This window comes from Heterodontus francisci, chromosome 8 (genome assembly GCF_036365525.1).
Source record: "Heterodontus francisci isolate sHetFra1 chromosome 8, sHetFra1.hap1, whole genome shotgun sequence".
In the NCBI taxonomy this organism is placed as follows: domain Eukaryota; kingdom Metazoa; phylum Chordata; class Chondrichthyes; order Heterodontiformes; family Heterodontidae; genus Heterodontus; species Heterodontus francisci.
Window position 1 is genome coordinate 96,151,008 of NC_090378.1, and position 21,845 is coordinate 96,172,852.

Genomic DNA, 21,845 nt, shown 5'->3' on the forward strand with positions numbered 1-21,845 from the left:
GTCAAACTGACAACCATAACACTGATATTTCATTTGACCTTGATTCCTACCAGAAAGATGAAACATACTCGTCAGAAGCTGTGGCAGACTTTTCACTGCTTACCGACTTGGTTCGCTAGAGAACTGAAGTAGAACGTATCATTGAGGGTTTCAACTTTGAAATTTTTGTCCTTGTCTTTTTTAGGTGGTGTTACTAATTGACATCCAGTTGTCTTACATCAACACTAACCATGAAGACTTCATCGGGTTTGCAAAGTAGGTATCCCATTGAAACCTTCTAATAATGATTTTTTATTTGCAAATCAAGTAAACATGTGATTTCAATCCCATGACTAAATCAAAGATTGCACACTCATAACATGTAAACATGAGTAGTGGGATGTAACATAGTCTTGAAATTCACATAATGTTCACAAACCGTGCAACCTTTGCTGATGATTTAGCATGTCACCCAAATCCTTTTATTGTATTGCATCCAGTTAACATACTCCCATCGATATAATTTTTTGAAAAATTGAATGTTAAAAAAACCTTTACACAGTGGTCAATTTTCCATGTTGTTGCACCCCTTGAGTATTCAATTTTGGGAAACAGTTAAGCTAGCAAAGTGGTGTAGAGGTGAGCCACGAGGCATCAAAGGGTTGAGTTACAAGGAAAAATAGAGAAACTTGGGGTTCTTTGCCTTGAAAAGAGATAACTGAGGGGAGGTCTTATAGAAATATGCAAGCTACTATGTGGCATAGATCAGGTCAATCTAGAGCACTACTTCAAGGTACAGCAGAATACTAGAACAAGGAGATATAAGTTAAAACAAATGAAAGGAAAGCTGAGGACAGATAGGAAGATTTTTTTCATAAGGAGTATTGACATTAGGAATGGCTTTCCGAATAGGATTGTGGAGATGATATGGAGATGGTGGTGTGAATGTAGGTCCTTTCTTTAGATGGATGAATTAATGGATGGACCAAATTATGTTCTACTTTTGAATAAAATTCCTGACATTCAAAGTTAGGAAAATACATTTTTAATTTGTTTTTCAGATCTCTTAAGAATATAAGACTAATTATTGTAGAAAAAAAGAATTCAGATCTTCCAGATCACTGCAATTTTATATTTAAGTAATATTCATAATGTAAATGGCTGAGTAAACTTTGAATTAACTAGCTTAGGTACTCAAAGGCAGCAGTTTTTTGCAAGAATGCTACAAAAAGTTTATATTTTTGTTGTCCTGTATTTTAATGATAAAGCTTTGTTATTTGGAATGTTGGCTTTAATTTTTGTTAATATGTAATGTAAGGTAATATTTTAAAGCATGTTCAAAAATACATCACAATTGCCTCTTTTTCTGTGGTAATACAGGAAGCTACCACTGGGGAAAACCCATTCAACTCTTCCAGCTTCCTCCAATTCACACAGGCTTAAATTTTGGATAAAAGCAAAATACTTCGGATGCTGGAAATCTGAAATAAAAACAAGAAATGCTGGAACCACTCAGCAGGTCTGGCAGCATCTGTGGAAAGAGAAGCAGAGTTAACGTTTCGGGTCAGTGACCCTTCTTCGGAACTGACAAATATTAAAAATGTCACAGGTTATAAGCAAGTGAGGTGGGGGTGGGGCAAGAGATAACAAAGGAGAAGGTGTAGATTGGACAAGGCCACATAGCTGACCAAAAGGTCATGGAGGAAAGGCAAACAATATGTTAATGGTGTGTTGAAAGACAAATCCTCAATTGAGGATTCCCCCCCCACTGTTGTTGACAGGGCCCTCAACCGTGTCCGGCCCATTTCCCGTACCTCTGCCCTCAACCCTTCCTCTCCCTCCCAGAACCATGACAGGGTTCCCCTTGTCCTCACTTTCCACCCCATCAGCCTCCATATCCAAAGGATCATCCTCCACCATTTCCGCCACCTCCAGCGTGATACCACTACCAAACGCATCTTCCCCTCCCTTCACCTGTCAGCATTCCGAAGGGATCGTTCCCTCCGCGACACCCTGGTCCACTCCTCCATTACCCCCACCACCTCGTCCCCGTCCCATGGCACCCATGGTTGATAGGTTAATTGGCCATTATAAATTGCCCCTAGTATGGGTAGGTGGTAGGGAGATATAGGGATAGGTGGGGATGTGGTAGGAATATGGAATTAGTGTAGGATTAGTATAAATGGGTGGTTGATGGTCGGCAGAGATTCAGTGGCCGAAGGGCCTGTTTCAGTGCTGTATCTCTAAACTAAACTAAACCTTACCCTGCAATCGCAGGAGGTGTAATACCTGCCCATTTACCTCCTCTCTCCTCACTATCCCAGACCCCAAACACTCCTTTCAGGTGAAGCAGCGATTTACTTGTACTTCTTTCAATGTAGTATACTGTATTCACTGCTCACAATGTGGTCTCCTCTACATTGGGGAGACCAAGCGCAGACTGGGTGACCGCTTTGCGGAACACCTCCGCTCAGTCGGCAAGCAGGACCCTGAGCTTCCGGTTGCTTGCCATTTCAACACTCCCCCCTGCTCTCATGCTCACATCTCTGTCCTGGGATTACTGCAGTGTTCCAGTGAACATCAATGCAAGCTTGAGGAACAGCATCTCATCTACCGATTAGGCACACTACAGCCTGCCGGACTGAACATTGAGTTCAATAATTTCAGAGCATGACAGCCCCCCATTTTACTTTCATTTTTCTTTTTTTTTTCTTTTTTACATTTTTTACAACCTTTTTTTTGCATTTATTTCATTTCATCGTAGTTTGTTCAGTTTGCTTACCCACTGTTTTTTTTCATGTTTGTACTTTCTGCTGTTCAATATTCAGTCCGTTAACACCTTTTCTGTACTAATTATTTGTCTTTCAACACACCATTAACAGTTTGTTTGCCTTTGCTCCGTGACCTTTTGGTCAGCTATGTGGCCTTGTCCAATCTACACCTCCTTTGTTATATCTTGCCCCACCCCCACCTCACTTGCTTATAACCTGTGACATTTTTAATATTTGTCAGTTCCGAAGAAGGGTCACTGACCCAAAACGTTAACTCTGCTTCTCTTTCCACAGATGCTGCCAGACCTGCTGAGTGGTTCCAGCATTTCTTGTTTTTATTATCTTAAATTTTGGATCTGTGTTTCAGACAAGTTGTCTTTAATCACACTTCACACCAGACAAAGTCTGTTACCTTCCACTGTGTTGAGTCAAGAACCAATCAATTTTCCTTATGAATAATAATCATATCTGAATTTCTTGTACTTGATGCTAGCTTTTTCCATAAGTTTGCAACTTTTAAGTGTAAAGATGTTGTGCCTCAAGTCAATTTCTTTTATGAGTGAGTCATGACCATTTTTTGTTTGTTCCTTGTTCAGCACAAAGGACTTTTTACCTTTGCCTTAATCATTCTTAACATAACTTTAAACATGTAATTCATGTTCTTCTCTCCATTGGCTTTCTATTTTATTGTGGCAAGCTGAAAAAGGCAAATCATGAATTAGTTGATGTTTCTTTTCCATGGGTGTGTAATGAACTTATATATCTTGCTAGATAATAATCCTGTGGAACTTACATTTATTTTTCTGTAGTGCCCAACAAAGGACTAGCCAACTTTGCAAGAAGCACACTGTTGGGAATCAGGTATGAGCGCCTTTACTTGGAAATTTGTGTAAAGGTTCAAATGCATGCATTATGCTTCTGCAATTTTAATTTAATTTACATTCTTTTCAATAGTTTTTGCACAAAGGGGTTTTTTCAACATTATGAACATTTACTGTAGTACATTTTTGGATTCTGTTGAAGAATTGCTTTTGAAGTTTTTCTTTTTGAGTGTAGTCTGATTGTTTTGCTGGGACAAACATTGCATAGCTTTTTTTCTTTTAATCACTCTGCCACTATCTGTGCCAAATTGACTTCATTTTTACACTTCCTTTGTTGCCTTTTTTCCCTTCCCATGGTCCTCCATCACAACTAATTACACTTTGTTTACGATTTTTTTTGTTCATGTTTGGAAGAAGAATCACTGGTGAGTAATCATTGTGTGCTTTCACGTAGTGTAGTTTACTAGTTCAGACATGTGCATACCTTTATAAAATGCTAAAGCGAAGGCCTTCTAGATGAGGCCCTGGTGTCTGTTTCACTGAAGTTTTGATATAATGTCAAGTGGTTGCCTCTATTTTGTTGACAATCTCATTGTTGCTGATGTTTTTTATATGAATAAAATGTGGTTTGGAAACCTTAAAATCTGCTTTTTAAAAGAGAATTAAATTTATTCAGGAATTGTTATTGTTATAGGGCAACCAATTATTGTGAAACTGCAACAGGCACTTAAAGACATTTTAAACTTAATGTTTTAAAATATGTACCTTTAAATCCCATATTTTTACCAATGTATTTTTTTGTTGCATTCTTTTTGTTTTGCTATTTCAGGACTCTCATCTTCCACTCTTGAGGCAAATTGTACGAGCTAAGATTTTGTAAGATGCACTATTAGTTTACTACTAAGCCCTGTTATTTTTATGTCCGCTTGCCTAAAATCTACTAACACGTTGATCTTCAGTTTGTTCTTAACCTATTTGGGCATTTACATATTTTTCACCTTTAATGCACAGAAAAAAAGGATAGATTATATCCATTTATTGTAGAGTTACTAACTATGTTGATGCACATGTATGAACTAGTATGCTGTTGAGCTGAAATAGATTTCCCAAATGCAAATATGTCGAACAATACATGGATTCTAGTTTCCATGTTTATTATATCACAATACAAATTGACAATTTCATTATCCAAGTCTGTCTCATCAGGTTTTCAAGCTTGTATTAACTCTGTGAACTTTGAATCTGTAACAATAATTTTGCACTGCCCGGTTAAGTTGCTATACAGTATAAATAGTTTATTGATCATTTGTGATAATTCTCATGTCATATTTATATCTTTGACCTTTACACTATCTTCTGAATGTGTTTGGTAGTTTGCCTAGTTCTACATGGTTTTAATTTAATGCCATGTCATGGTCTATTGGTTGTTTCCTTGCTTTGAATTGGCCTTGTTTAAAAACTGCTAACTGAGCAGAATTGATGAGACATGGATAATGAATACTGCTCCACTAATTTTGTGCATGTTTGGTGAGATATATGTTCATATATGAGGTTACTAACAATTTCAGCTTTTTAAACATTAGTGAGCACCTTGCTGGACTTTTGGTCTGTTCAGATTTAGATCTGTCACTTTAGCTGGTGATCACTAGCCTTTTTTTAATGAGACTTGAAATATTTAGTCTGCCAGCCTGCTTTGTCTCACAACTCCAGTGGAATATCTGTCTTGTGTTAAGTGTTTCAAACATAAGTGTTTTATGTCTGTATTCTGCAATAAGATCCTTAGTATTTTTGGCGCCCGTGTGCTCTGTGTGTATAATATGCGCTGAAATTGTATATCTAAAGTTCTTTTTAAACACATTTGTAAATAGAAATTTGTCTTGTGACTTCAAACTTATGGTTTCATGATTTTAATATAATGTGATATTTGTGAAAATTTAAGTTGCAGAACACTTTCTGTGGCCTTATCAAATAACTTTGATGCTAGGTACAAAAACTGAACTGAGTTAACTTTTGAGACAGGTATCATCTTAATTAGAATTTTCCAATTTAGATAATAGATAATTACAATAGCTTCTTTGAAATATATATGAAAAAGAGTACCACATTTTATTTTAAGCACACTGAATAAATCCGATTGTGAATAGCATATTAGTGCTTGTATCTTTGTGGATTAAAATATGAATTTGTAGATCTGTTGATTTTGTACTTGAAGAACCTCACATTAAAAATCAGACTACAAAATCCTTTTTAATAGCCCAGATTTCGTGGTCAGCTGTGAAGTGGCAAACTTGCCACTGACCTCAAAGAAAGCTGCCCACAAAGATCAAGCTATCTTTGTGGCATGGATTTTCCCTTTATCAACGTCAGTTTGAATTTTCTGCCAAGTTAAGGGGATCTCTTGGTGACCAACAACAGTAATGTCATCAAGCAGGGTAAGTAATCAATCACATTTAAGTATTCTCAAGGATAGCAAACGAGGAAGTAAAATGCACTGACTTTTTCACTTTTAATTAAAATTTTACGGAGAGCAAAATAAATGATTGGGGCGTACACATGGTATTAAGGGAGGAGCTGAAATGTCAAACTTTCAACGAGAGATTATTTTAAAAATGTAATTTTTTTTATCATGATTTATGATTTAGATTTAGAGATACAGCACTGAAACAGGCCCTTCGGCCCACCAAGTCTGTGCCGACCATTAACCACCCATTTTATACTAATCCTACACTAATCCCATATTCCTACCACATCCTCATCTGTCCTTATATTCCCCTACCACCTACCTATACTAGGGGCAATTTATAATGGCCAATTTACCTATCAACCTGCAAGTCTTTTGGCTGTGGGAGGAAACCGGAGCACCCGGAGGAAACCCACGCAGACACAGGGAGAACTTGCAAACTCCACACAGGCAGTACCCAGAATTGAACCCGGGTCGCCGGAGCTGTGAGACTACGGTGCTAACCACTGTGCCGCCCTCATATTGGAGTAATTTGACATTCCACAAATATAAAATTAGATTTTTAGGGACCATGAGGCTGTTCACCTCATTCAGCAAGGTGTAACTTTTTCAAGGGTTTTTACGGCGAGACTGATAGTATAAAAGAGCAAGTTTTTGTCAGTTCAGTGATTTCTACTTGATTGCAGTCTGTAGGGACTTCAACAGCACACCCTATGGGGAAGCATAGAATCGCTGACAGCAACTTCTGCATTTCCAATTGCTATGTGTGGACTCCAGAAGTTGTTGTCAATTTCAGAGGAATAATGGTGGTGAGCGCTGATAGCTCTACCGTCACTGCTACCCCAAAATCTGAGCCAGTTTATTTTCTAGTCACAGATAGTTCCCTTGTGTTAAGAATGTGCATCACTAATACTTCCTTCTGCTTTATGTGTATAAAACTTGTGAAATAGTCTTCTAGTTGTCAACTTATTGTCTAAATGTCATAGATATGGATGTTTCACCTTCATCTGGTGCAACAAGTTCTTATGCCAGATTTGGCCACTGTCCACTTTCAATAAAGTTTGTGCTCATGTTTCCAAGATTATCATACGCATATCTTTCTATTGATGTAAATAGCAATGTTGCACATGCCCACACTATATCTTTTATTACATATTAACTAATTCTTTAAAGCTGTATAAACATCTCACTGTTATGCTATTTTTCTTTAATGCTCAATTTTCTCAACATTTTATTGTTCTTTATTATCTATATTTGTTTATCATACTTTCACTAACTTTTTTTCTGGGTTGGGAAGAAACATTGATTGAAAACATGTTTTTTGTGTTGATCTTTCTGCAGTAATAAGATGCTGCTGTTTTGAGAGTGAATTGATTTCTGGTGTCTGAGCTGAAGGAGGGAAGGCGGTGAAATTGTCTGTAGTCTGTTGCTGTAATTCTCTGCTCCGTACACTGCAGCAGAGATCAGTCATAGCATGACCAACAGTTGACTCATTTCCATGAGCAGATTAGTATAAATACAGCAAAGAAGAACCATGACCCCCGCAGCAATGCTAACTTTTTTTAAACACTGGTATATTGATATAGAAAAATCCTGTTAAATACTAATTTGTTGTAGTTTATAACTTACAGCAAAATAGCTATTTAATATCGATCCATGTGTTTAGCTAATATGTAAATTATCACAGCAGTCTGGAATATCACATTTCAGGAGGCTTTCCAACGGGAGGAGGGGGGAAGCATAATGTAGTAGTTGTAGGGGATTCAATAATTGGGGGGCAGGTAGCATCTTTTGTAAACAGGATTGGGAGTCCCACATGGTAAGTTGCCTACCTGTTGCCAAGGTGAGGGAAATCTCAAATCGGCTTAAAAAGATGTTAGAGAGGGAGGGGGCAGATCCAATCATTGTGATCCATGTTTGGATCCACAGCATAGGAAAGAAGAGGCAAGGGGTCCACTTCAGAGAGTACCAGCACCTATCAGCTAAATTTAAAAAGAAAGGATTACAAAGATTAAAGTCTCTGGGTTATTTACCTGAGCCACATGCAAATTAGCATAGGAATAAGCAGATTAAGGAGGTGAACAAATTGCTGAAGGAGGGGTTCAGTTCCATGGGACACAAGCACCAGTACTGGGTCAGGAAGGAACTGTACAAATGGGATGGGCTCCACCTGAACCGGGCTGGGACTAGGATCCTAGTGGAAAGGATAAATAAGGAGGGCATGAGAACTTTAAACTAGTAAATTGAAGGGGAAGGAGAGCTCAGGTGGGAAAGATAGTATAAGTAATAAATCTCAAATAAACAAAAAGGCAGAGTGTATCGTATTGGTCAGAAATTGTGCTTTAATCACTATAGGTAAAGGGAAAACTGAAAGATGTAAAATAATTAAATCAGGAGAAACAAATGAAAAGGGCTGAATTTTACCAGCCCCCCAACTTCGAGGGTCATGGCAGGGTACGATACGGGCCCGATACGGGCCTCGACGCCGGTAAGGCCCTGCCCCATATTACCAGCGGCGGCGAGGCCTTGTGGCGGCCCCCTGCCAGTTGGCAACTGGAGCAGGATCTAAATATTTAAATGAATGTGAATTAATGACCTACCTGCTCCCATCAGCCGTCCCGCTGCAATATTCAAGTACGTATCCGGGACTCCTGCGCTTTGGATTTCCATTCTGAGATCTGATGCGGAACACTGGTTGGGAGGGGAGAGCAGGTACATTTTCAGGGTGGGGGAGGAGCGGGGCTAAACATTTACGATTGGTCTAGGCAGTGGTGGGAAGGGGTAAAGTTCATAGATTATAAACTTTATGGGTTGAAAGGTCAGGATCGCAAGGTCAGTTTTTTTGGTGGGGAGAGAGCAAGTAATAAATTGTTTAGCCATTGTGGGCGTGGGAGAGGTGTTTGAATCTTTTGTTAAATTTTTTAAATTAAATTTATACTGCCTGTAACTAGAAAAAATAAAATTCAATGGAAGTGTTTGAAGCCCTTTAAAAATGGCTTTAATATGGGGTGGGGCCTTCCCGGCGTCAAGGCCCATGGCAGGCCTCTCCCAGAGGGATTTTCCAGACCCCCCCCCCCTGCCATGACACTCGACATTGGGGGGCTGGTAAAATTTAGTGGCGGTGGACGCCATTACCGGAAATGGAGCGCCCGCCCCCTCCACGTCATCGGTGGTGGTGTGCAGTCCGCCCCAGCCATGTAAATGAGCCGCCATGTACACTGTTGCGGCGGCTCCGCGAAGTGAGCCACGCGTGCAGGCCACCATCTTAGAAGCTCGCCGGCAAGCTCGTAAAATTCAGCTCAAAATGTCTGAGACAAACATTCCAAAGACTTGCAGGTTGATAGGTAAATTGGCCATTATAAATTGCCTCTAGAATAGGTAGGTGGTAGGGAAATATAGGGACAGGTGGGGATGTGGTAGGAATATGGAATTAGTGTAGGATTAGTATAAATGGGTGGTTGATGGTCGGCACAGACTCGGTGGGCCGAAGGGCCTGTTTCAGTGCTGTATAACTAAACTAAAGAATGAAAGGTTAGGGTGCATGTCCGAAATAAGAATTCCTTATACAAATGCGTGGAGCATAAGGAACAAATTGAATGAATTGCACAAATTCAACTTAGAGAGTACAATATGGTAACCAATATGAGAAATGGCTGCAAAAGGGTCAGGATTGGGAACTGAATATATGAGGTTGCAAGATCGTAGAGGGGGAGAAATAGCCTTACTGATTAAGAATTAAATTACTGAAATGAAAAGCAGCTACAGCAGAAGTAAACAGGCTGTGGAGACTGGGGGGTAAATTGGATAGCCCCTGAAAACAGGCGTGGGGATTGCAATGCATGATTAACCAGCTCCAATATCATGCTGTTTGCGTATTTGAGTGATTGATTACTGCTTTCAGCCAGTGCTAAACTTGCTGTTTATTGGCTGCTGCATCAGCAGAGGACTCAAAATCATAACTTGCTAGCACCAGTTAAAACTAACCTGCATCTCTTAAAGGGAACTGCATTGTGGCTAGAGCAGTTGCTGGCAGACATGTCGAAAGTGATTCTGACCTGGAAGACAGTGAAGAATGGCACAACATTGGAGAGATTGGGCTCCAAGGTTTTCGGAAATTGCATTAGAAGCCTTGATGGAGGAAGTGGAAAAAAGGAGAGATGTCCTATATTCGTAGGGGGCCAGAAGGATCTCCTAACATGCTCAAAAGGCAGTAGATTAGATACCCGTGGAGGCATATATGTACAGACCGTGGGTGATGAACCTGTGGAATTCTCTACTGTAGAAGACAGTGGAGGCCAAGTCATTAAATATATTCAAGAAGGAGATATTTTTTAATGCCAACTGGATCAAGGGATATGGGGAGAAAGCAGGAACAGGGTACTGAATTAAATGATCAGCCATGATCTTTTTTGAATGTCAGAGCAGGCCTGAAGGGCCGAATGGCCTACTCCTGCTCCTATTTTCTATGTTTCTATGATGTTAATGCCAGGAATCAATTCCCGAGGACCTGGATGTAGTACGGCAAGAAGTTCAGTGACTTCATATGAGTGGTCAAGGCCAATGAATACATCTTTAAATGCCATCTCCTACCAGCTGCACCACTAGCCTCAGAAACTGCTCAAATCACCACATCCCATCACCCGTCTATCAATCAGGACTCTTTCATATATTTCACCTCAGCCTCACACATTTGGCACAGCTGCAAGCTTCATACTCTCATTTCACAGCTTGTACACACTACCAGCTATTTAACCACGGCGGTTACATCATCCAAGCAGATTGCACCACACACTTCCTTCTCTCTTGCAGGGCAAGGTGATACACAGCTGAAGGGGGACAGGCACACCTAGCACACTCGAACCCCCATTGTGGAGACGATGCTGGCCGTTCTTGGGATGCCCATTGCTGAGGCTGTGGCAGGCAGTGAAGCTGAAACCATAGACAATGATGGTATCATTGTACCTAATCCTCCTCCTTGCATCCCACTTTCCCCTCATCTCCCACACTGTTCTGATTTGCAATCTGCAGATGCTATAAACATGCACCTCTTACTTGCTCTCTCACCACAACATTGCCCTTGTGCTTTTCCTTTCAGATACCCAAGAGCTGCAACCTGGCCACACTGTGAATAAACACCAACTAGAAAGTAATGACGAAGACCATCACTTGATTTCACTCTTGCAGCCACCAGCTCAGATACTGACACTGTGCATATCTTGGACGACAGCATTGAGGTGGGTTCTGCACATGGTGAGACACTTGGGCATGAGTGGTTTGCAGCCAGGCCAGGAGGGAAGCATAGCGCAGGTGCCAGCTTATTGGAGGGTGAGGTCAGATAGGGGTTCTGCTACAGAGGATTCAGATGAGCACCCTGATGGGGCAGCTGGAAAAAAGAACACTGGGTATGCACAAACAAATGCTTGATGCATTGGGAAGCCTGCTATCAATGGCGAGGAGCATGAAGGAGTCCGGCACCAACTTGGCACAGGGCTTTGTGAAGAGGTTGTAACACATCATTACCAGTGTTGAAGTGATAGCCAACTCTATTTGTACACTTGTGGACCGAACCATGATGCAGCATCTGATGGCCAATGTTGCAGCTTTTGTGGCAACACAAGCAGCGACCCTTCAATCTCTGAATGCTGCTATGCGAGCTGAGACTGCCACCATCATGCTTGTGGATTTCAGTATGCAAAGGCACTTGTAGGGTGTCAGAGCAGTCCAGAAATCTGTCCTCCGACAGGTTGTGAGGATTGTTGAGGTGCTGCTGCAGGGGAGTAGCAATGGTATTGTGCAACATGAACCTGCTATGTGCTCTCAGGAAGAAAGCATTCGTCTTCCCACCAATGCCACGCCGCCAGCACCTTCACTGTTGCCTTTCAGCCAGCCATCCCCAAACAGCTACTGCCGGGCCTTCTAGGCCCCAAGCCCCTTGAGGGCATCTTCCAAAGCCATGTGCAGTCTCCTTCACTGAAAGTCAGCAGCTTTCCACCAGCCATTCTGCAGTTGCTAGGGCAACACTGTGTAGGAACATGAGAGCAGGCAAAGACACATGGAAGACGGGCACTAGGGGAATGCACAAGTAATTAATTGACTTTTGAATGGAAGATGGAATGATTTTATTTATATATTAATTTGGAATGTTTATTTTGTGGTGGCTTTCATTTTTCATTGTGGCCAAGCAGACGCTGTGATAGTCAGTGATCGGAAAGGACTATTGGTGAATGGGTTTGTGGTTACTGATATTGCACTCTGATGAATACTTCAATGACAGCCTGAGCAGAAAGTGACTGTTTAGGGTGCCTGCTCTTCCGATTCCTCCTTTTTCCTCTTGCGCTTCTTCCTGCTCCTCTTCCTCCTGATCCTGAGCTGCATGCTGTACAGCTGGTGGCAAGGGTTGTCCCCTCGTGATAGCAAGATTGCGCAGCATGTAGCGGACCACCACAAGTCTGCCGAGTACTACAGGCCTCCTGCGTAGTGGTCCAGACAGCGAAAGAGTTGCTTCAGCACTCCAGTGGTCTGCTGACATTTCATGTGGCAGCATGGCTTTCATTGTATGTATGCTTGTGGTGCCTGCTTGTGCGAGGACACTGATGTTGGTGTGCCTGTCCTCCCTTTTGATATGTAGGATCTTCCACAGGCAGCATTGATGAAATGACTCCAGTGCTTTGAGGTGCTTCCTATATGTTGTCCATGTTTCAGCCCCATATTCTAAGGTAGGGATCACGGCTGCATGGTAGACCATGAGCTTGCTTTCAGTTTTGATGTTGTGATCTTCAAACACTCATTTCCTCAGGTGGCCAAAGGCTGCACCAACGGATTTCAGGCAATGCTGGATTTCTTCGTCAATGTCAGCCTTCTATGAAAGATAACTTCCAAGATACTGGAAGTGTTCCACATTTTCCAGGCACTCATCATGAATCCTAATCAATGGGGCTAGGGCGTGTGCATTTGGAGCTTGCTGATGGAGGACTTTGGTCTTCTGAAAAGACCCATCTTTTCATATTCCTCAGTAAATACATTGACGATTCTCTGAAGATCCGTTACTGACACAGCACTTCCTGCAGCATCATCGTACTGGAGCTCTGTGACTGAAGTTGGGGTGGTCTTAGTTTTTGATTGCAGTCACCTGAGATTAAAATAGTTTACCATCCATTCGATAAATAAGCTGCACTTCAGCAGGGAGCTCATCTCCAGTCAGACGGAGCATGGCAGCTAGAAAGATTGAGAAAAGAGTTGGGGCAATAACACAACCTGGTTTAACTCCAGTCTTAATCTCAAAGGGGTCTGTAATGGATCCGTTGCTAAGGATCACTGCTCGCATGTCATCATGAAGCAGGCAAAGGATGGTGACATTTTTTGGAGGACATCCATATTTCAACAGAATCTTCCAGACTGCCTCATAATTTACAGGGATGAAGGCCTTTGTCTAGTCAAAAAATGCTATGTAGGGAGGTTGATGTTCGTGACATTTTTCTTGTAGTTGGCGAGCTGTGAAAACCATGTCAGCAGTGCCTCTTGATGGCTTAGACTCACATTGAGATTTGGAGAGTAGCTCTTCAAGTGTAGTGGCTCAGTTCAGAAGGGTTCTTATAATGATCTTTCCCACACTGGAGAGCAGGGAGATGCCTCTGTAATTTCTACAGTTGGATTTCTCCCCTTTCTTGAAAATTGTCACAAAGCATCCTTGAAATCATTCAGGACTTCCTCTTCATTCCAGATCTGTAGGATGAGGGCATGGAATTGTAATGTTAGTTCCTTTCCTCCATGCTCAAAGATTTCAGCGGGGATTCCATCACCTTGCTGTTCTTCAATTGTGTGATAGCTTTCATCACCTCCATAGGCGTTGGTGGCATTCCATGCTCACCTCTAACTGGATATTGTGGGATGGAGTTGAAAACATTGTCATCAATAATGGGTTCTTGATTGAAAAGGTCTTCAAAATGCTCCTTCCAGTGAGGGTTGACAGCTTCCCTTTCCTTGATCAGATCTCCCCCATCCTTAGGCCTCAAAGGAGCTGGTGCTTGAGTACTTGGGCCATAAATAGTCTCTGTGACAGTGAAAAAGCCATGGATATCATTCATGTCAGCAAGATGCTGAATTTCCTTTGCTTCGGAGATTCGGAGAGAAGCAGCGGGACAGAAGAGCATTCAAAAAGTGCGCCAGAGCCTTGGCAATTCAGAGAGGAGCAGCGGGGGTTTCAGAGGCAAATCAAAAATCGAAAAGTGACATCACAATCAACAGAGAGCACGGGGAAACAGAAAGCAGGCCGGGGTGAGTATACCGGTAAGCTTTTAATTTAATCTAAGTTAATCAAATATAAAATAAGACTTGTTCGATTCATTCATATAAAAACTAAAAACTAAGGCAGAACCTACCCAGGAACAAGCTATTTTAGATCTAGTAATGTGTAACGAGGTAGGATTAATAAGAGATATCGTAGTTAAGGATCCTCTGGGGGATAGTGATCACAACATGGTAGAATTTCAAATTCAGTTTGATGGAGGGCAACTCTGGTCTCAAACCAGTGTCCTCAACTTAAGAGCAATTACAGAGGTATGAAGAAAGAGTTGTCTAAAGCAGGCTCGGAAAATAGACTACGGGGAAGGTCAATGGATGAGCAGTGGCAGACATTTAAGCAGATATTTCATAACACTCAGCAAAAATTTATCCCGGTCAAAAAGAAGGACTTGATGAGAAGGATGAACTGCCCGTAGTTAACAAAGGCGGTCAAGGAGAGTAGCCAATCAAAAACTAAGGCATTCAAAGTGGCGAAAACTAGAGGTAGGCCAGAGGATCGGGAATTTTTTAGGAACCAGCAGCGGATGACTAAAAAGCTAATAAAGAGGGAGAAAATTGATTATGAAAGTAAATAGACAAATATAAAAACAAACAGCAAGAGCTTCTACGGGTATATAAAAAGAATGTAGCTTACAGTGAGCGTGGGACCCTTGGAAGATGCGACTGGAGAATTGATAACTGGGAACAGGGAAATGGCAGATAATTTGAACCAATATTTTGCATTGGTCTTCAGGGTGGAGGACACTATAAACATCCCACAGATATCAGATAATCAAGGAGCTAATGGGAGGAAAGATCTTGTAACAGTCTCTATCATGAGGGACAAAGTATTTGACAAACTAATGGGCCTAAAGGCAGACAAGTCGCCAGGACCTGATGGCCTGCATCCAAGGGTTTTAAAGGAAGTAGCTGCAGAGATAGTGGAGGCATTGGTCAAAATATTCCAGAGCTCACTGGATTTCGGATTGGAAAACCACTAATATGGCGCCCCTGTTCAAGAAGGGAGGGAGAAAAAAACAGGAAACTATAGGCCAGTCAGCTTAACATTGGTCGTTGGGAAAATGCTAGAGTCCATTATTAAGGAAGAAGTAGCATGGCATTGAGAAAGGGTAACGCATTCAAACAGAGTCAACATAGTTTTGTGAAAGGGAAATCACGTTTGACATATTTGCTAGAGTTCTTTGAAGATAAAACAAGCAGAGTTGATAAAGGGGAACTGCTAGATGTTGTGTATTTGGATTTCCAGAAGGCATTCGATAAGGTGCAACATAAAAGATTATTGTACAAGATAGGAGCTCACGGTATTGGGGGTCATGTCTTAGCATGGATTGAGGATTGGTTAACTCACAGAAGGCAGAGAGTTGGGATTATTGGGTGTTTTTCAGGTTGGAAAGACTTAACTAGTGGAGTCTCACAAGGATCAGTCCTAGGGCCTCAATTGATGATCCTTCTGACATATCATCCCTCCTCACAGCTGTAATTGCTTCTCTAACCAAAATTGCCTCCCACCCCACCCCTTAGTCGGTTCTTAATCTTAGTCTGGTCCTGCCAATTGTTCTTGCAAGTAATCCATGAGTGGTTACAATTTATTGTTCTTGGTTGGAGAAAGCACCTCTAGAAGTAAATATTTTTGAATGGCAAGTACTTAATTATAGCATTTTCACAGGTATTTAGTTTTTATATGGTCAGTTTTAAAATAAAGCAGTAAAAAAGTGCATTCTCCTCCATAGAAGCCAGTTGGTAGTATATATAAGTTAATCAGAGGACAATGGATGTGATCCAATGACATCAGCCAAAAGATCTCCTTGGAATGTGTTCTCTTCCTGGTGTCTGTGTGTTTTGAACAAGATAATTATCTATTTTACACACCACAGACAATTCCAAGTTTGATTTGCTTATATTTTTCCCAATAGTCCATTCCCAACCAGCCCCAAAAAACAAATATCTGCGGCAAATTTCATGAGTATGTATGTATCAACAACTTCACCCTCTCCTTAAGCTGTGACATCAAATGTTTTCCTAATAACCACTGCATCTGCCAAGCACATTGGAGAGGTGTGCTTCTTTACCACAGAGATATCTGTCATCTTCTGACTGGCTTCTTCATTCGTTTTGTGCGTCTTTGAAGCTATCTACATCATGCCTTGTCTTATGTGGAATTTGTAATGAAGACTCTATGACTTTAAAGTTACCCATTTCTCAAACATAAAATTCAGACATTTATCATGGAGAAAAATCTCTGATTTATTAATTTTAAAGAAAGCAAGAAACTTAACCAAATGATTGCTAGGTGGTTGCATTTCAATTTTTTGGACTAATTGTCCACCAGATCAGATATTTTTTAACTGGATTAAAGGCCACTGATCTACATTCTTTGCTGGATAAACTGAGAATTCGTGTTGCATATAATCTATATGAGTGGTTGTGATCTGCTTTTGTTGAAGAAGAAAATAGAGGTAAATACTTGTACTAAGTTAGATGTGTGCTGTAAAGTATGTGGTTCTTGGTTGACATCCTTACTTGCCACTATAAATTAGATTTCAATGGCTCATACAGAATCACAGAATTGTTACAGCACAGAAGGAGGCCATTCGGCCCATCATGTCTGCTATTTGTAAGGACAGTGCAACATGTGTCGAATGTCAGGATTGTGGTTTTCTTGGTTTGGTTCAGATTACCCACCAACCTTCAGTGCTGTTGTCTGCTTTAGTGGAAGACTAGGGAAAAGAGGCAGAACTGCAAAAAAGGATATTTTTCATTTAAATGGAAACCTTATTTTTGGAGGGGAAAAAGAGAGTGGGGAAACATTTCCTCTCTTTCTGCAAAACGTTAAACTTCCTGTTTTGCGAATTTAGTGCTCCCAAGTATTCAGGACAGCTGGTTACTTTGGGTATTTGAAGTGCTCTGAATTCATTCGACACACAAATCTATAATTCCAGATCAGTTCTAGGCTACTTTTGTTGTTTAATTTTTTTCATTTCTCCCTTCCAAATGGCAAGGTGGTGGGTGGAGTGAAATCAATAAATTATGTTTCCTGTCCACAAATGGAGTAATTTTCATCTTATTTTGCAAGATTGGAAATTGCTTAGAACATATCTTTATGGAATGGCCTTAAAGGAGGTCCATCTCTGTTACTATTAAAACTTGGGAAAGTAAGGCTATAATAAGGACTGACCCACTGAAAATGGAGCAATTGTCAAATGTAATATCCATCCTTTTTTCTGTTAGGGTAGTTTTCAAAGACACCTGGGAGGCAGTGGTGTAGTGATGATGTCACTGGACGAGCAATCCAGAGGCCCAGACTAAAGCTCTGGGGACATGGGTTCAAATCCCACCATGGCAGATGGTGAAATTTGAATTCAATTATTAAAAATCTGGAATTAAAAGCTAGTCTAATGGTTACCATGGAACCATTGTTGATTGTTGTAAAAACCTGTCTGGTTCACTTTAGGGAAGGAAATCTGCTGTCCTTACCTGGTTGGGCCTACAGACCCACAGCAATGTGGTTAACTCTTAAATGCCCTCTGAAATGGCCTAGCAAGCCACTCAGTTCAAGGGCAATTAGGGATGGGCAATAAATGCTGGCCTAGCCAGCGACGCCCACATCCCACGAATGGATTAAAAAAAATTAATTCTGAAGATGTTTGCAGAGATGGCATTTTAGGAGTGATTCTGTCATCCTAGTATAGAAGCCATGCTTGGAGGGAACTCAGGTGATGGGGCTATAGCATTACAGCCCTGATTATCTGATCCATGCTTCTATTGAGTAGGGCTACTTGATGGGTGTGTAACAATATGGACTCAATTTTTTCCTTCCTTGCTCTCTATATGTGTTCTTACTTGTATGATTTTATTACTGTCTTAGATTGAAGACAGAAATTGTGACTAAGGTTTTAGCTACTGCATCAAACTTGGTGGTGTAGTTGGTTTTTAAATATTTTTCGGCTATTATTGCCAAGAGTCAAGAGCACAAGACTGCACACTGGGGGCAAAGAGATCATTTTAAAAAGAAACTTAAGATAGAGCTAAGAATTTAAATCATTTAGAAAAGTCAGTTTTAGTAACAAAGGATGAATTTTACCTTCATCGGACGGGAGCTGTCCACCGACTGAAAAGTCACTGGCGATCCCGCCTCCGCCTGGCCTGGGGATCTAGTCCGGATTTTATGGTCCTTAGGCCCTTAAGAAGTCATTGAGGCAGGAAGTCCTGCCTAATGGAGCTGTTAGCCAATCAGCAGGCCGGCAGCTCGTAGTCCTAGCAGCGCCACCGGGAGCGGTGGCCACTGCTGGGACTGCAACCCAGCTTTGTGAAGAAGAGGAAAGATGGCCTTGGGAAAAGGTAAGTTTTTGAGGCCTTGCTGGGGGTGGTCGAATGGGCCCCGGCAAGGCAAGGGTGGTCAATTGGGGGGGCGAGGGGCGCGCTGGACGTTGGGGGTGGTTGGGGCATCAGGGGCAGCCCTTCCACAGCACAGGGTGCCTGACCAGGAGGCCCCTCCTGCCCCCAAAGCCATCAGAGAGCCGCCTGTTTTTGTCAAGAGGCTTTTGTCGGGCCTGGGCTGCCCCGACGGCCAAGGGTAAAATCCCCATGGCGGCAGGCGAAGGCTGTTAAGTGGGCATCCCGCTCTTTGGTGGGGGGGGGAGAGAAACGTAATATTCCAGCCAAAGTTATCCTATTTTGATTTTTAATGAAGAAAAGCAGATCAATAATCTAACAAATCAATAGATTTTTATATCTTAACATGCAAATAAAGTGGCTTCTTTGTTCGACAAAAGTGCTGAATATTGCTGAAATCGCATGAAAATTGTTAAAGTTATATTTTTCATTTTTTGGCTGTTGGCTGCTCACTGTCCCAGTACACTGTAGTATTAATGTCAATGTGTTTATACTCTATAGTCATTTTCGTTGTATTTCAGGCAAAGAGTGCAGAGTCATAATGTTAACTTGCTTTTGGGTGAACAATGCGACCATGGGCTTTGTGTATGTGTGCTGGTGTGTATATACCTTGTGTTTCACATTAGCACTCATGCTCACAATGACATCAGTTGCACAGTGTATTGTGAACTGAAAATCAGCAGAGCTGTGATATAGTTCCAGTTGCATTGGACTTGCTGGTATGAAGTTACTACTTTCAAAGTAGTTTTACTGCTAGTGCCATTTTGAAAATCAGGAGGTACAAACAGTATCATGCTGTATTGAGGTGCTAACCCTGCCAAAAAAAAGAAAGGCATGGGTGTTAACTTTCCAGTGTCAAGATAGCATTAGTAAGCACTTATTCAGGTAGACTGGTAAGTAGAATCTATGCTTTAACCAAGGTGTTATCTCTGTTTGCCTATTCATAATTCCCTGTAGGTGGTAAGAAAAGGCTGGCTCACCATCAGCAACATTAGCATCATAAAAGGAGGCTCCAAGGAATACTGGTTTGTACTGACTGCAGAGAGTCTCTGTTGGTTCAAGGATGAAGAGGTAAGAAGGCATGCATGTTCCCTTGCAACAGTATAATTTACTGTCATTATTCTATTGATACAATCAGCAATATCCTTGCTATTAAATTCTTAAATCAGCAAGTGGTCTTGTGTGTTGGTTCTCCATGTGGAATGTAGGATCTAGGTCCATGTCCACAATTCCCCATAAGTCATGTTCAGAATCTTGGCTAGGCCATTAGGGTATATGCAGAAATGAGGCAATGCACCCCCTCATTAAAAGTGAGGGAAGACTGAAGGGTGAGCCTTTCAGTGTCAATGTTGAGTACCTCCTTCATTAACTGGGGGCACTGTAGTGTACCTTTTTTTTGTTAGCTGGGGGAGTTAGCATATGGCCAGGGTGAAAATAACATGTGATGAAACACTATGATATATTTTAAAATACTGAACCTTTACTTCAAAGCTGGTCAGGCAGATAGAATGCATATCTCTTTTCTGTTATTTTTGAGGATCCTATATGAAATGGTTTCAAGACAGCCTTAACTTGGTATCTAATGGTCACAACTCCACAGTGTAAAAACACTTCAGAAATTCAAGATGGGTGGTAAATGCGTAATCTCACTCAAAACCACAAGCATGTGGGTGTTGTGGAAAATGAAAAAGTGATGTTGGAAGAGCAATGGCTTCACTTCTGAGCTTGGCTTTAAAGCCAATTGGGTTCAACTAGTAAGTTTCTTCATTCTGCATTTGGTTGTAATAACTCTGCTCTAAGAGTGCTTGATGTCATTACTATAGCAATAACGGCAACAAGCATTTATATAATGTCTCTAATGTAGAAAATTGCCCAAAGGTGCTTCACAGTGACATAGTTAAATAAAAATGGATGACTGAGCTATTAGGAGGATGGCCAAAAACTTGGTATAAAAAGTGGGAAATTGTTATATTCCAAAACACAGCAATCCCTGATCATGAGCACAAAATATGCCAAAAACAGAAGTAAAAAAAAAAGAATGGAGAAAATAGATTGTGCAACAGTTGTATTTCACCTACGGTAATGTAGCCATAGTTAAAGCATTTTTTAAAAAGTAACTATTTATCAGCAATAAAGTTAATGCAACTGCCAATTGAAAAGTAGAAGCACAGTTGTGAAAGACAGTAAGATTTTCTTGCGGAAGCAGTTAACTGTAGTTTAAACTTGAGATATAAATAGCGTTTTGTTCTCTCTGTTGGGGAGAGTTTCACAGCCCAGGAATGTGATAATTAACTGCTGTGAGAGTTTGAACAATAATAACTTGAGTTAATTCCTTCCAGGCAGCAGGTTCCAAATTGCATTTAAAATTTGAATAAAACCCCCTCCCTCTCAATGAATATAAATGGTCATATGATTGATGGTGTGTTGCAGACATTTCTTCACTTTTGAGAAAGGCTGTTGGAAACTCTCCACATTGTTTAATATATATTCTTTCATGGGTTGTGGGCATCAATAGCTGGCTAGGATTTGTTGCCCATCTCTAATTGCCCTTGACCTTGAGTGGCTTGCTAGGCCTTTTCAGAGGGCACTTAAGAGTCAACCACATTGCTGTGGGTCTAGAGTCACATGTAGACCAGACCAGGTAAGGACAGCAGATTTCCTCCCCTAAAGGACATTAGTAACCAGATGGGTTTTTACGACAATCGATAGTTTTCATGGCACCATTACTGAGACCTGCTTTCAATTCCAGTTTTTATTATTATTTAATTGAATTTATTAATTAATTGAATTTGAATTCCACCAACTGCTGTGCTGGAATTTGAACCAGTGACCGCATGCCATTAGCCTGGGCCTCTGGATTACTGGTCCAGTGATATTACCACTATGCCACTGTCTCCCCCACATTTATGGTGTTGTTAAGTTGTGAGGATTGCAATTTCCAAAGTACATTTACTGATTTGAGAACCAAAATAACATCACACCTTGTACATGACAGGCCTGCCAATGAGTTAAATATTGATTAATCAGTTGCATTTGTTAGTAAAAAATGCATAAATTTTTTTTTGTGAACCCAGTCGCTATGGGTGTGGTATAGAACTATGGCCCCAATTTGGTGGGGAA

At 41.0% G+C, this 21,845-nt stretch overlaps 1 protein-coding gene across 6 annotated transcripts in view; it reads left to right on the forward strand.

The window, feature by feature from the left end:
* dnm3a (dynamin 3a) overlaps positions 1–21,845 on the forward strand; it is a 369,313-nt gene that overhangs the window by 164,690 nt on the left and 182,778 nt on the right. For 5 of the 6 annotated variants that reach the window (XM_068037799.1, XM_068037795.1, XM_068037794.1 and 2 more), the window contains exons 12-15: positions 185–255; positions 3,560–3,611; positions 4,401–4,430; positions 19,683–19,796. In XM_068037799.1, the coding sequence (XP_067893900.1) occupies positions 185–255; positions 3,560–3,611; positions 4,401–4,430; positions 19,683–19,796 (267 nt within the window). The remainder of the gene's footprint in view (positions 1–184; positions 256–3,559; positions 3,612–4,400; positions 4,431–19,682; positions 19,797–21,845) is intronic. The other variant, XM_068037796.1, reaches the window with a different exon arrangement.